General features: G+C 38.6%; 1 protein-coding gene across 1 annotated transcript in view; it reads right to left on the bottom strand.

Annotated features, from left to right (window-relative positions):
• Window positions 1-16,793, bottom strand: part of arid3c (AT rich interactive domain 3C (BRIGHT-like)) — a 63,326-nt gene that overhangs the window by 6,326 nt on the left and 40,207 nt on the right. Inside the window, exons 3-4 of the mRNA XM_070834386.1 lie at window positions 10,622-10,694; window positions 2,183-2,366 (exon numbers count right to left, since the gene is read on the bottom strand). Of these exons, the coding sequence (XP_070690487.1) occupies window positions 2,183-2,366; window positions 10,622-10,694 (257 nt within the window). The remainder of the gene's footprint in view (window positions 1-2,182; window positions 2,367-10,621; window positions 10,695-16,793) is intronic.

Below are 16,793 nucleotides of genomic sequence, written 5' to 3' on the forward strand. Positions count from 1 at the left end.
TCTCTAGCAACAAGGTTACTAAAGCATAAATTACCTACATAATTTGGTCTCTCTAAGTAGTCTATTTGCTTAAGCGCATGCTTTAAAATCCCATGATTGACTATGACTTTAACACGTTAACACTGCAAAATGTCCCCAAATACTAAACCTAAAAACATATATAGTGTAGGGATATTTTTAGGTCTTGAGCAGATGTCTAAACTCTTACTGAGCTTCACACTACCATTTATAATGGTAATTTTAACACAGCAAATAATGAGTCTGTCATAAACATTACATGATGCTTATAGTGGTCTTTTAAAGTCAGTTCATTTTTGATGCTGTTATGAAAGTTTGTTCGCTTACACTTGTTTATTTCAGTGAACTTTGTAAAGCACTATGAGACACTCTGTTGTGATATTGGGCTATACAAATTGAATTGAAATTGAACCCCTATGGAAAATCAGAAGTGTTCTTGGCCACATGGATATATATATATGTATATAAGAGTGAGTCTGTCACAAACATCCTTAACATTCCAATGTAGTCTTTAAAAGATATTTCAGATTTTACCCTGTTACCCAAACAATCATGGATCACAGAAGCGGTCTTAGCTGGACGCCCGGATGCTGAAACTGCTGATTTACACTATAGAAGACATCCAAAGGTGTGTGGACTGACAAAAGTCAAATAGACATGATCTGCAAAAAGATTGCAGGCAGGCAATAGTAATGAAGCATAATGGAAATGGTTTTCTGTGGGTGTGTATTATTACCATACACTTATGTTCATTTGGCATGAAAGACATGTTGGTTTGCTTAAAACTTGAATTCACCCAAAAAAACAGACACCATCTGCCTTTAGCAGCATCACTAAGGCATAATAATTATATATTTCAGGTGTCATATATTGATATTTGCTTGGGGGCAGGGGGTTATATTCACACGCTATGTCTCTATTCCATAGTTTCCTGGTGGTGGATCTGAATAATCTTTCATTATGAAGCAGTCTGAACACCACGACAGGGAGTCTATTACTTTGAAAGGATGAAAGAGGAGCAGAGCTGATGGTCCAGGCCCACTGAGACCTCCTGGTCCAGGTCCACTGAGACCTCCTGGTCCAGCCTGTTGCCAGCTGCTGAAGCTCCTCTGCTGCCTACTGCCAACAATGTGTTCACTGTCAGAGGAGCCTGTGCTGTGACGTCCCACTAACACCTGTGTGTCTACACTGTGACACATAAAATTATGGTTCATTGTGTCATTATGTTAAGATCAATTACTAGAAATATGACCGATTTTGAAATAATGCTGTAAAATTGTTCTTTTTGAGGGCTTGTTAACCACATGTACATGTACATCAATGGATTCTTTTCTTATTTAATATAGATTAGTATGCTGTTCTTGCCACTTATCTTGATTTATGATATTTTGAAGTAACAACTCCTCAAAGTGTTCAAACAACTTTTCAATCCTTCGGGCATATAAAACCTTTTGATATCGCAAAAAGTAAATATTCATGTAGGTCAAACAACACCGTTTTCTTTAGCTGTAGAATCATTTGCATCTCTTGGATACGAAGCAATGTGAACCCTTGTATGGTGTTCGGGTCTGTGGGACCCGTTTTCATGTTTTTATCAAGAGCAAAATGACACCATTAATTATTTTTTCAAACTCAGACTCATTGGCCTCGGCTCATATTGATGAGTCTGAGTTTGAAAAAATTATTAATCGTATAGTTTTTCTTTTGATAAAGAACATGAAAACGGATTAAATCGGGTCCACAAACCCGAACACCATACAAGGGTTAAAACATTTCAACCTACTGACAAATATTTCATTAAATTGTAATGGTAATAATGATGTTTTCTACTTTATTGTTAAGTCAGATGGAGAGTCATGTATAAATGCAGTGCAATGTAACAATACTGAGAGTCCAAATTAAATGCAGAGCCATCTAGAATAATATAATTACCATACATCAAGATGACTGTGCTTTTCACCTGTGTTGTTAAATAAGCCTTTGGTGGGCATTTAAAAAACTGAAATATCTTAATCATAACAGATGAACTGAAGAAACAGCGACCTGACAAAAAATCAAGGTATCTCATTCATCTTGGATATACACATGGAACACTTGTGGCTGGCCTGGTGTTAGGAGAGCAGGTTATCAGTCACCTGAGGTTAAAGTCTGTGCTCATACTCACTGTGTTCGGAGAGTGAAAGCTGCACTGGTGATGGAGGTAGGGAGGTTAAGGCCTTTGGTGATCTCACGCCATATTTTCTTATTGATGACTTCCACTAAGCCACCTTTTTCTGTGACGAGCTTGTAGAGCATGTAGAGATCCAACACCTGCTTGGCCATGATAGGAATCCGATTCACTGGAGTCCCTGCAGAAAGCAAACACAATATCCAAAATCAATTCCATTAACTTTGGTTCCTCGCATCAATAGGCTTGTGCACCTTCTTATAAGGCCAATTTATCTCAAGCTAATCAAATGTCTGACAGCTCTGTTAGCTGCAGGAAATATAACTTTTAAAAAAAGTTTCTAATATCTGTGCATCCACTGGGACCATATGCACATATGTAGTGACAAAACATTTTCATTTCATTCAAGTAAGACAGCAAACTTAAAAGCTGCTCTTAATTAATAAAAAAAAAAGAAATAAAAGCAAAAGTTGTTAACATGGAAAAAACAAAACAAAACCGGAGGGAAATTAGTCTTGACTTGTTTAAAACTTCACAAGTACAATCTATAGAAAATGGGAGGTCGTCTTCTATTAAAGACTACCAACTTGCACCCTTATTAGCAAAATAATGGGGCTCAGATAATAATTTGTATTTACTATTTAATGTTAGGCAATAAAGAGAGAACGGCTGGCTCTTTGTGAAGATTCCAAAGTGGTTGACCCTGAGATAATTAACCTGCATTTTGCTGATTGAGTTCCATTGTGCCCATTGGATTTACCATAATAGCGATCAATAGCTGCAGAAATATAGTGCAAACAACAGCAGTGGGGCCTATACAGTGAGGGGGAGGAGAGCTCTGAAGTATCGTCTGCGGTGGTAAAACCACATCAATTAAGGCCAGTAATTACGGCTTCATTTTGCAGGTCTGGCATGTGAACGAATGAGACACGATTAAAACAAAAGATTGATGCTCCCCTCTCCTCGCAAAACAATACCAGCAGTAAGTCTGAAGTTGCAGTGCCACAACATCGCTCTTTGCTGAAGAAGACAGGCTTGATTTAGGCAAAAATTAGTCCTGCAATGGATGCACTTTCACAACAGGCAAAAGGTTTGTGAGTTGGTCAATACAATTCACAGGAAAACAGAGCTTGACATGACAAATCTGATCTCATGAGAAGGTTCCACTCGTCATATGAACATAATTGCAATCGTTTTGTCACTGTGTGTGTGTAAGTGAATGTTGACTGAGTGAAGTCAACCGAGGTATTTTTTCTTTTACATACATACACACAAAAAAGTCGCGGTGAACCTTGACCAAAACATTAAAGACACATGAGTTGTAGCCAGCTTAAGAAGAGGAGAATTTTCTCAACCGATAAAGGAGCACTTCATCCATCACAAACATTCAAAAATCATCATATTTGGAAACACATGACTATCACTGGACAATACGGGGATGAAAAAATCCACTTCAGTAAATGTGCTTAGTTACATTTGACCACGAATGTGCTCTCTATGCAGTTTTACCACCTGGAATAGATGAAGATCTTGACACTGTTTTCAAAGACTCGTCATGAGTGGTATGAAAAAAACATTTCACGCTTTCATGCATGAACTGCAGTTAATGGCTGAGAGGACTAAGTTCAACAGTGAAATAGTGTGATAAAAAACAAAGTCAGCACTAGAGATCCACAGCATGCACCCTCCCCCTACAGCTTTATCTTTATTACCACTGATTATAATGTGTGTCTGCGCTGATCTATAAAACTATTATTTTGGAGAAGACACAATAGCCAACCAAACAAGGATTGAGGTAATAAATAAAAGCCTCAGCCTTTGTCTGACAGAATCTGAGGAGAGACAAGCTTCTTAAAACAAGATTTATGTGCTTTCAATACCGAGGGTGATGTATTTGTCTCTCTGATTCTCTGAAAGAGATATAAGGAATAAAAGACTGAGGATGGAGGCCTTTTGTCAGCACAAACTATCTCATCAGGCCATGTATCATTATGACAATGAGCAATGGTGGACAAGGTGGAAGAAATCCACTTTGCACTAAGTCTAACAGTCGCTTTCAGTTAATCCCTCAGCTGCTAGGAGAAGAGGAGTTTGTAATTGGAACAATGTGGAGCATCAGGAACTCTAGTAGCGCAGTAATCATCTTTATGGTTGGCTTCATCGCTGATGCGTTCACTTTGCACCTCCGAACCGATAATGGGATGAGAATTTCTCCTCCTCATTGACTTTGCTCTTTTAACCCATGAAATGAACGATTAATGTAGCGTCACAGGGGAAACCAACTGTTTATCTCCTTCTGTTCAACTACCTAAATGAAGATGAGGAGGAGGGTGGAACATACAAACTGTCAAACATCACCAGGATATGAGGTTTCAGGGCAGGAACTAGATATTTGGGGGACCTAAGTAGAATTTAATAGGCCAAAAGAGCTAAACTCTAGGTCTGATGATATTATATATTTTTCTTCTCCCATGAAATCGGCCTAAATCATTGAATATTGAATGTGTATCAAAGCATGAAAGTGCCAGTGTGTGTTTTCATTATCATTAACATATCATTAACATAACATTAGACCTTTATGCTTGACAGCCATTTTGACAACAGCCTGCAGAATACTGTGTGACCAGACCAGGGGTAAACACCAAGGTGTAAATAGCCAGGTGCAAATAGTGTTGCTGACTACCGGTGCAATTATCTGCCATAAATAGACCTAATTATTTAAAATCAGTGCTGGGTAAGTCAGAGATTATTATATTAAGAAACTACAAATCAAAGAGGAAAACAAAAACAGTTTGATTTCTATATTTCATGACGCATACCAAAAAAAAGACTATCTCAATATCTCAAGAATATATGGAAGTATACAAGCCTCCAGAAATCACTCTACGATACATATCAAACAAAAGTGGGAGAGGGAGTCAGAAACACAAATCTCAGAGGAGACCTGGATGGAAATATGTGAGACTCAAACAACCACTGCAAACTCAAGATCGTTGAGAGAGTTCGGCTGGAAGAATGTAGTGAGATTCTTTATCACTCCCAAAATAACTGCACTGCAAACAGGCTCTCGTGACCGGGGCTTCAGTTGGAGAAAATGTGGAACCTCAATGGCGAATCATTTCCATGTCTTTTGGGCCTGCCCAAAAATCCAATCATAGTGGGGGGAGGTGGCTAATGAGATAAACAAAATAATGGGAGTGGAGTTAGTTTATTCTTTTGTTACTTTTTATCTTGGTAAAATGAAACACTGAAACACTCCTACACAAAGATAAATATTTATTGAAGATACTTTTGGCAAGTAGCAGGAAAGCTATAACCCGAAAATGGAAAAATGGATTATGTATGCACGGTGTTTAGAATAGTATGACATGATGTATGGGGAAAAATGTGTTGAGATTTTAAATGTAAAACCCATGATGACCTCATGTTCTTTGTTTTTATATTTCAAATAATTGAATAAAAAAAAAAAAAAAAAAAAGTAAAGAGAAATCAGTGCTGGGTAGCATTTGAATCTGTGTGCAGACATGATACTTATTTCCTTGTATCAATACTAATATCACGACAATATGTTTTTGGTGGTGAGAAATGTAAACATCTTTTTTCTACAAACCCTTTCATCCTATTAACAAAGGACACAAAGTTCTCAACTGTGAAAAGTGTTATCTAAACACAAGAACGTTTCCTGAAACTACGTGGAAAGTCCATTTACTAATATATACCGTAATGAGAGGATGACAGCGAAAGAACACAGGCCTCTGCACACAACAACTTTGTTTTCCTTGTGCTATCTGTGTGAAGTCTCCACTAAAGAACAGCACAAAACATAGAAATAAGGGAAGACAACTGAAAGGTGAAAGCAGGATGTAAAGAAGAATATTTAGTGTCACAGCGATCGAACACTCAGCCATTCTTTAAGGTAACTCGGTAAGTAGCCTTTTCTCCTGCCACATAGTACTCTTAAGCAATTAAGTGGGGGACAAAAGTTGACTTATTTGAGAAAAAGTGCTGATGTTAGACCTAAGAGATAAAAATCAATTAATAACCACAGCCCCGGGGGCAACAGTAAATCACCCTGGGTATTTATCAACACACAAAGGAAGCCATCACAGCCATTGTTTGCTCTACTTTTGATGGAATCTCTCAATGAGGATTCCACGTTTCTGCTTCCAAGACTGGCAAACCAACACAAAGGTGCTCTGACCATCTGCTGTACGATTCCAGCCGTTGGGTTCTTCTAACAAGAGAAAATATGTCATTGAATAGGTCTGTGTGCATAGGTGCCTGAGCAATGGAGCAGGCAGAGTGTGGGAATTAAAAATTACATTTCCCATCCTCATCATTCGATTTTCTTCGTTAAACATTCGATAAACTCTCCCAACTCACTCAATTCCCGGAGTATCAGGTCCGGACATGTGGAGTCGCCCTTTCACACATGTAGCACACAACCATACAGTCTATACACGAAACATCAGACTGTCTGTCAGACCGTTATCACCTACTGAAATACTCTGTTTGGTTTAGCCGAGGGCTGCAGGAGGCAGGATATGATGCTGAAGTGGTTGTGCGGTGGCAAATCACTGCTTTTAAGCCTTTACTAAAACAAAACGGCCTTTATTTTACGAGAAATCACAGGAAGTCCTCTCGCGCATTTGCACAAGCTTTCACAGCAGAGCGTCCAGGCCCAGTCAAGACTATACACTACACTGCTGTGGTCCAACAATGGGTCCAAACTAAATACTGGAGAACCAAATAAGGTAACTAACTAACTACGTTACTGCGTCTTGAACATGCTTGTGGTTGGCTTTCAATCAATGAGCATGAAGAAGTTTACCCTCTGGGATTTCTGCTAGAAAGACGTCAGGAAATCAGATGACGTAATTTCATGTCGGACAAAGTCAACAAATGAGATGAGTTTGTGGGGGGTAAACAGGTCAAAGATGAAACGTTGACGACAAGTGCCGTGTTAATGTGAAGAGGCAATGTTGATGGGTTATTTTTTTTAGGGTTTAGGATTACTTTCCAAGTTTACTGTGGATTAGAAACTGAAATGCAAACTATTTTGAATCAGGTCACAGACACAACAAAAGCTTGGTTTTGATTGATATATATATATATATATTATTCAAAGAGTGAGTGGTTGGGAAGTATCCAACCAAAAACAAAAAAACACGCCCTCCTCTCAGGCCGCGAGCACTGAGAGAGTCCACGGTACATCTCTGTGGCTGCTGGCTGACAGCCTCTCTTAGCGTTTCAGTTCGGACCCAATAAAATGATTAGATGGGCTTATTACTACATTCCTGCAACAGCCACATATACCGTTTCCTTTTCTTTTTTTTTAATCTAAGACCATTTGATTTATTGATTGCTGTCAGGCTGTATGTCTGTGAGTTTCATACCCTGCCTTTAATTGCCGTTACCTTTGGTTAATAAAAACATCTTAATGCACGAGACTGTTCTCTGCGTCACTGTGCACTGCTCAGTGCAGCTGGACGAACCAATGGGAGACACTAAATACACATATCTTCATTATCAGATACATCATGTTTGTATTTTATCATATATGCTTACTTTGTGTTTAATTTGCATATCCTGGTATGAATAAAAACGAAGAAGAATCAGAAACAGGAGATGCACAATCAAGCAAAGTCTGACCCATCACACCAAACCTTCATCACATCGGTCTAAAGCTTATATATGAATCATTTTTTACAACCATTGGTAATAGTTTCAGAAGGTATTGACAAGCAATGTTGTTCTGCTGATCCGGTGAAACCCCAAACCTCTTTTATTATTGTGGTCTGGATTCAGCCAGCCAATAAATCAACAGTATCAAAGGAGCACTGTATGTTTCACACGTTTCACTGGGATCTCTGGTTAGCAAACCAGCCTTGCTGCCATTTCTTTGTCAGTGCAGAATGACAGTGATGTTTTCAAGAAACATTGATTGGGATATTTGGAGCAGTCCAGTCTGATCACAGTTGTCAGAGGCGAGCAGAGGAGATAGGCTGCTGCTGATCTGCTTTGCACTGACAATGTCTCCCTACACTAAGTCCAAAATCAATCTCTAATTGAACGCTCCAACAACAATCCATACATCTTTAAACCCAAGTGACCACCCAACTACATCATTATTTCATCAACATGTGCTTTCCTACAGCTGTCACAGCACACAGCTGGACTGTGGTCGAACGGAACTTTAGTTTTTGGGATGATACCACAACCATCAAATACACAGTAGTGTGCCAAAGTAAAGTACAGTACTGTGCGGAAGCGGAAACATCTCAAAGATGGCAGCAGCTCATTATCAGTTGAATTATATTAACCAGCTCCAGTTGGAAGATTTGTTGTCATTATGGTCCCAGTAACTTTCAGTCAACCAATGCAGCAGATCCTATTCGATTTTCATTTGTATTAGCTGTGTCATTTATGACCCTTAATTTCATATCTATGAGTAATACTACAATAGAAAGTCAGTGTGTAAAAAGAACTTGCTCAGACAGTAGACTAAAAGACTACTTCTGTGTTTAAACAAATTCAAGAATGTATACCGTACACAGATACTGTACAATCCAGTCTTGTTATGTTGCCTAATAGCTTCCTAACATCATAATGACTTCTCCTAGCTTGTTGATGTTTTTAAACTTTACTTTTGAACTTCAAACTTCAATAGTAGGAGAAATTTGGGGATTTGGGATGGGTATTAATTTACATTATACTATATAGAACATAGTATTTTTTTGATTAACAAATTAAGTCTGCAAAAAAAAAAAAAAAATCCTAAGTTCTTTTTCAGCTTTTCATTATTAGTGACTCAGGCTTTGCAATGGAGAAAATAAGAAAAAAAATCTTTATTCTTTAATGCATTCTAAATTTGACAACATCAGGGCCTGATAACTAGTTTTCTGTGAGCAAATTCAGTTAATGTTTCTAGATTAACTGGAGCATTCCTTTCTTACTTTGCACAGGAAACCAATCTGTTGTGGTTAAGCATTAAAATAATAAAGTTACTTAAAAACTTTCCCAGACAGCAATTGTTGTTTATTCTTGTTTTAACAATTTCTATTATGCCATGGAATGTAAAATACATTACACTAGAAATCAGTTTTCCCTAATTCTTTGGCATTGTATTGTACGTCAAGGACAAGCAGGTGAGGTCATAAAACGAATGTATCTGCAGACATGTAAAACATTGTGTACAGAACAAGGAATTTGAAATAACAAAACCATGGCACGCTATAGCCTTGTGCTCCTAAAATAGACAGTCAATGTAACTGTTCGTGCCTTTTATTCTCTGCTGGGTGGTTAACTTCCTTATATTATGGAAGGGTCTAAACATGTTTCTACTTCCCAAAAAAAACCTGCGGCTGCCAGCTAAATCCTCACTTTGGGAAAACACACATTCACACTCTAAGTGGTCAATAACAGCAGATAATTCATATATATATTGTGATGAGGCTTGTGGATGCCAGCTACACTGCCCTCCACTATGTCTCAGTTACTGTGCTGCTAATGTCACAAATAGAGAAGCTGAAACCTGCAGGGCTGATCACAACTACAACTCTGCTCCTAGAGCTCCCAAACAATCAGTCTTGTTTAAGTTGCGGGTAAAGGAACAGTACGGGTATTTAGAACGGGTATTTGTTCTCATCTTACTCCAACAGATCACAGAGATTTAAAGTACTTCAGTTGATGCTTGTCAGAAAGGTGATAACTCTAGTTTCTAAACCTGCAGACTGCATGTTTCTTTCTTTTTTGTGAAGCACAGAGAACTTTAGCCTGCCTAATACTCGCACCGAATTATCAATGAGATTTGAAAGAAATAATAACGGTCCAATAACTAAGTCCAATAACTAGCGTCTGCATTTCATCTGCATCTCAATAGGTGGAGTTTGTTCAGTGGTTATAGAAACATGACTGCAATTCCATACTAAGGTTACACCATGACAGCTGAGCAAATTGTATTTGTTGATTAATACAGTGAGGTGCTTTTTTTTCGCTTGCTTTGTTTTAAGGACTAGAGGAGCAGGGAGGGGCTCATTCAAGGACTTCATGTATGATGATAGAATATGATAGTGGTAAAAATATGTTAATAGAAGAATATCTTATGCTCAGGGGTATGTACTGAATATCTATGAAGCATAATGACATATAAACGCCACATCATTGTTCTTGTCACACCTCTGTTATGCTCATTGCAGCTCAACTGTTTCTAACTATCATGTTCACAGGATTTTTTAGAAAGTAATTCAGGGCTAGTTTTCATATAATTTAGTCCATCATAGCTATCAGTTTGACATTTTAATTGCCAGTTTTAGTGCTGACAGATGAGATTATGGAACACTGAGAAGCTTTATTATTGAGTGCACTTTTTCCATGTAGCCTATACAATACATTGGGCAGGCCCACTCTTGTACTAAAGTGGAAATCACTACTCACCCCGTTTCTGCATGAAACTGAAAAGATCATCAAGGAACTCCTTGCGCTTTTCATCATCATCCAGTTCATACAACTGAAAAAGAAATAAAGAAATCATTTAATCATAAATGAAACATTTTCATCAATGAAAATCAAGAACATGTTTCACCAGCGTTAGACAGAGAGGCATGTTTGTTTAGGACTGTGGCCAACACGGGACAGGACGAGGACAATGAATTCCTTCAAGACGGTCTCTGAGTAACCTTGAACACAGTGAGTGTATCGCACAGCAGTTAACAGAGCTTGGTACATACTTTCAACACAAAGATGCACAGTGCCACACTGGTGCTGGAACAATATCAGGAAAATGCTTTATGGCCATGAATAGCTTTTTCACATCTGGGTACCTCAGAGAGTTACAGTATGTCAGTCGCTGAGCATAAACACACAAAACAGTGAAATGAGTCCACCCCTTTTATATACACGGGGACCAAATATTAGAGACACCTTCCAATATAATGACATCACGGCAACACCACTAAAAACTGCAGCTGCAAAGGTAACCAAATCACTTAACTGTGATATTTTTAGCTAGTAATTGACTTTATTTCTACTTTTATTGAAGCATCTGAGAGAATAAAGCAAAAGAAAAATCATCTTCTCTGCCCACAGACCTTTGGTCACCTTAGACTCAGGGAAGGCAAAGTGCAGAGACACAGTATAATAATACATCAGACAGATTAAATATCCATTTAAGGAAACTGAAAAAGATTTTCTACACTAGCTACAGTCCCACATGTACTTATGGGTATACATGTATACAGGTATGTTCATGTACAGTATATATAAATGAATACTTAGAATACTTATCATTTATATTTATATTTTCATTGTCTTGTCCTGTATTCATTTTGTATATTACAGTATTTATCAGTGTATTAGGTTTTGCTTTTTCTTTTCGTCATTGCCACCTGTCCATGCCCTGTCTTCATTCATTCTGCACATTTCTTATGAAATGCAATAATGAATTTACTGTGTGTTGAACTTGATTTGAAAAAGGGTAAATGAAAAGACTGAGAATACAAATCAATAATATCTCGGCAGGATAGGTGCTTGTGTCCGTCTTGCCTGTGGACCCTGGTATATTTTAGTAGTACTAGTTTCCTTATTGGCATATCCATTATGCTCTTCATCCTGCCCTATTCACTGGGGCAGCGACAGTGTCAAAGAGGCTTTTAAATGGGCCTCTCCAGCCAGATACAGCTGATGGAAATATGTTAGTGGCAATGTTCACTTTCAGTAAGGCCCAGAGCCACGTTAACAGGCCCACCTAATCAATACTGGAAGACAGAGGGATGACCTTTGGAATCAGTGGGGCCCTGTGGACGAGGCCCCAGAGATAATAACTGATCATTTAGAAGTGTATTAGCTGTCACCAATATTACAGGACCAGTGCAGGTCAGCACTCAGGAGGAAACCATGGCGGGGGTGGTGGATGGGGGATTCGTTAAGGGGAAAGTTCCGGAGGTGGGAGGTGAGGGTGTGTGTGTCTGTGTCAGTGTCTGTGTGTCTGTGTGTTTGTATGTGTGTTGGGGGAGGGGGGACGTGAATGCATTGAGAATGCAGCACAGCAGGTGGTCCATGGTGGAGGGAATATCGAAAGGTAAAGGAACAGAAAGCGATTGCAAAAATGTTAAGTGCACAAATGCACAGCGGATGACAATGCCGCAGGATCAATTGTGAGGCCCATGGAGTGCAAAGGCATACATGTGGAGACAATGATGAGCATGTGCTCATATGCTCATAGAGGCGATAACACACATGTCAGCACACACACACACACACACACTAACCAGCAGTAGTACATTCAGTAAAATGAATGTAAAATATGTGTTTTTATAATTGAAACCCTTCATTTTCAACTTTTTTATGGAAGCCAACTGTTAAAAACGTTTGAAGAATTAAGGGTTTCAATTATAAAAACACATATTTTAGATAGATAGATAGATAGATAGAACACAACTAATATCAGTAAAAAGTGGCGGCAGCTGACGATCCGCAGCAGTGATTCATAAAGCCAGAGAACCACAGCCAGGAGAACCAGGACCAGGATCCACAGGAACCAGAGAGCTCCGGGGAAGATATCAATAATAGATTAATGTATTCTGCCAGCATTCATCTCTTGCCTTATTTGCAACATCAGTTTTGTATTGTTCATTATAATGAGATGTTCCTTGTTATAATATAAATCAATCTATCTATCTATCTATCTATCTATATATATATATTTTTTTTCATCTGAAAAAAGCATTGTGGTGTTTTCATTTATGTATCACACCTGTAACATGACTGCAAATAAATATTGCAACAATGGAAAATTTAACCAATCTCAGGGCACCCCTCCTTCCTGCAGCTATGAGTACCTGTAAGCAAACATGACGCCCAAAACAGAACATTAACACACAATGCATCCTGTATGTGTATTCACGCTCTGACTGGCTCCCTGCACAAAAGGGCTGATTTCTTTTTCAATATGGTCATATTCTTCACAGACTGCCTGCACATACTTTACAGCTATGAAATTTGCAGTAAAATCTTCCATTAATATTTAATCTAAAACCCCTTATAACGTGCTGTAATCATTTATATACACAGTGTTCTTGCACAATAGCATTTGTGAAGTTGTCCTTTTGCCAGCTATGAAGCAAAGGAGTTGAATGCAAGAGAAAAGTCACCGGGCAGCATTCCTTTCTGTTTGATCACTACTAGTCTGTTTGTTTTTGTTTTCCCCCTCCGTGTGTAAAGTAAATGAACAGACAGACAGGCTGGGGCAGGGTGAAAGACACTGGGTTCAGCTGAACCTGGAGGCTCTCAGGCCGCTCTCAGACTGTCATTCACCGGGTCACCTGAGGGAAGCCTGCTCACATTGAACTTGGAAAAGCCTCTTGGCCTTTCTCCTTTCACCACAAGTCTACAAACACACTGTGAAAGCTGAGGGGGTGAACTATGAAGCAAGACTAGCGAGGTATGTTGAGACGAAATCCAGGGGAGTGTGTCATGGACGCTTTTAACCTGGCAAGATCACCATGGTAACTTAGGCTTCAGACTTAATCTGCTCAGGACCTGGTTATGTTCCCTTTTTTCCCTGACATTCATTTTCTATGAGAAATGTAGGGAGGGAAAACATTTCACTGTTTATTTTATTGTGTTGTGCAGTTACAGTAGCACAAACGGTGTCATCGCCTTGTCAGAGGAATCTGTAAAATTAGACACACGCTAACAAATGTTCCACAGCAGCCCGTCCATACACTCACAGAATGATGAAGACTCAGCAGCATGTTTTTATGGTCCTGATTAGCTGCAAAGTCCATTTTACACTGCTGGTATTACAACTACACTAATTTGAAAATGTATTAGTGTGATGGTTTTATGATATTAATCACTTTGATTTGATCAAAAACTAAAGTGATTCATACATCTTCTTTTTTATGGGACAGACTCAGACCTATATGCACTTGAGCATGTTTAAACCTGCTGCAGGCTATTCCATACGAACCCTAGGCCTGCAGTGTGCAGATGCTTTGTTAGGAACAAACGGGAGGCTTTAGGTGTCACTTGAAATAGATGAACTCCTTCTGTCTTCATCTCTTGCATTATTCTTGCAACATCAGTTTTTATATATATCAGTTATTATATGTTTTCATATTTCTCCACAAATACTATTATGTTTGTAACTTTAATTCATATTTATGATATACTAAGCCATGATCTAAGTCATTTTAATGAGATTCAAAATTCTAACTTACCAAATGACAAGGCATAAAATCAGATGTGTGAGACTACTGCCTCTGTGTGATACTTCGTACAGTGTGTTTGACCTAAGTCCTAAGTTTCATAAGAATCAACATGATGAGACACTTGTGAGAATGTTTATTTTTAGCATTTCTAATCCCATGTATATAATCTTCCTTGGCTGCAGCAGGCTTCTGTGTGTGAAAATGTTTGTGTGAGAAGTGTGTGTGCGTACGCAAATACATTGAGTGTGTGTGGATGTGTATGCTTAAGAGTTAATCTGAGAACAATGCTACTGCCTGGTCATGTTGGCAGCCTTCCATTTGGCTAAGTGCCACCAGTAACAGCGCTCTGCTAGTGTGGGTGCGAGCACACACACACACACACACGCACACACACACACACAATAAAAGAAGATATGGAAGGTAATATGAAGAGACATTCTGTGCCCCTATAAGATTAAGTGGCAACGAGCTGACCACATATTGGCAGCTCTAAGTGTTATTTTTTCATGGGCTGCTGAGAAAGTAGATGCTGCAGGTTGCAGGACACACTGTTACAGGTCACACACACACACACACACACACACACAAAGACATCCTAAAAACAAGCATGTTAAGTCAATTTGTTATTTTCTTAAGTGGTCAGCATGTGCTCTCCAAACTGAATTTTACTTGGTTACAGTTCAGATTTGTGTTGTGAGCGCTCACTAGTTGTGTTGATTGACTTTCACAGGATTTCAGGTTAATCATGTCAAAACAGGCAATGTTTAACCCTTTCCAAGGCAACAAGGATCAAATACATTTGAGGACTGAAATCACAGTAAGAAAAACTGGACCAAAGGATTCTCATGATCCCGCTCCCTTATTCCTTATCACCAATCAAAAGGTCCTGAGGTTTGTACATCAAGCAAATCCATGTTTGATAGAGAAGAGGTTTCAACCCTGAGGACACTTCCTCGGAAGTGGAGGAGAAATTCCTCAGGGCCTTGCCTTCTCAGACAGTTGGTCTGAGGATAACATTTCAAATGTTAAATGTAAAGTCAAGTCATATTCAGGCTTTAAGTTTTAATGCCTTCTGTAAGACGCTTAGGACAAAAGCTTCTGCCAAATGGAAATGATATGTAATATAATTTGAAAAATGACTCATATAACTTATGTTTTGAATTCATTTTTGGACTGCATTAGTCGAAATGCTTTCATTCTTTGTGTAGAATTCTCAAAGAAAAACACTTAATGTCAATGACCAGGCCTCACAGGAACACATTTGCATTTGAAGAAATGTTTACCATCAAAGCAAGAGTCAAAAGAGAAGATTAATATTAGTCTTCTAAACCATCAGGATGCAATTAGCCTATCTTAACTTCATGTGTACCATGTGTGCATTTCTTCTTATGTTTGTTTAGCCTGATTGTTCTGAAATTCATATACTGTATACTGCATATTTCCACAGACTATAACAACACCAGAAGTGTATAAAATGCACAGTGAAACACTGATCTCTCCTGTTGATCTCTCTTCTACACGAACAGGACATCTACTTTCAATAAACTTCTATGACAACATTCAGAACGACCTCACTCTGTGCAATATATCGATTCAGCTAGATGAATGATCAGTTATGGCAGGTTTAGAGAAAAACATTCAAAGCCAAGAATAAAAGAATCCAAATCTTTAAGCTGTGCATTATTTGGAATGTCTTGGTAGCAGAAAGGTGGTGTCATATCTCTCTCACTCAGCCTCATTCGCTCTTCACTGTCAATTAATAAACACAAAAATGCCACAAAAGCAATACACATACATTGGCTTTGCCAGAAATTCCTGAGAAACAATTTTTCTGAAACTACACAAGATATGACCATAATCAATAAACTCTGTGGACACAAATTTTCTATTTCTATGGGATTAACTTTTTTCCTGTCAGTAGGACCCCTGTAGGACCTAGGAGAACATGGATTTGCTTGATGTACAAACCTCAGGACCTTTTGATTCCTCTTTCCCCAAGTGATTGGTGATAAGGAATAAGATCATGAGAATCCTTTGGGCCCGTTTGTCTCACTGTGTTAAATCTGCTGCTTTACCATTTACATTATTTCAGTCCCCAAATGTATTTGATCCTTGTTGCCTTGGAAAGGGTTAAACATTGCCTGTTTTGACATGATTACCCTGAAATCCTGTGAAAGTCAATCAACACAACTAGTGAGCCCTTACAACACAAATCTGAACTGTAACCAAGTAAAATTCAGTTTGGAGAGCACATGCTGACCACTTAAGAAAATAACAAATTGACTTAACATGCTTGTTTTTAGGATGTCTTTGTGTGTGTGTGTGTGTGTGTGTGTGTGTGTGTGTGTGTGTGTGTGTTCGCATCAAATTTTGTACAATGGCCATATAAATGGGAT

The sequence above is a fragment of the Pempheris klunzingeri genome, chromosome 7 (genome assembly GCF_042242105.1).
Source record: "Pempheris klunzingeri isolate RE-2024b chromosome 7, fPemKlu1.hap1, whole genome shotgun sequence".
NCBI classification, from domain to species: Eukaryota; Metazoa; Chordata; class Actinopteri; order Acropomatiformes; family Pempheridae; genus Pempheris; species Pempheris klunzingeri.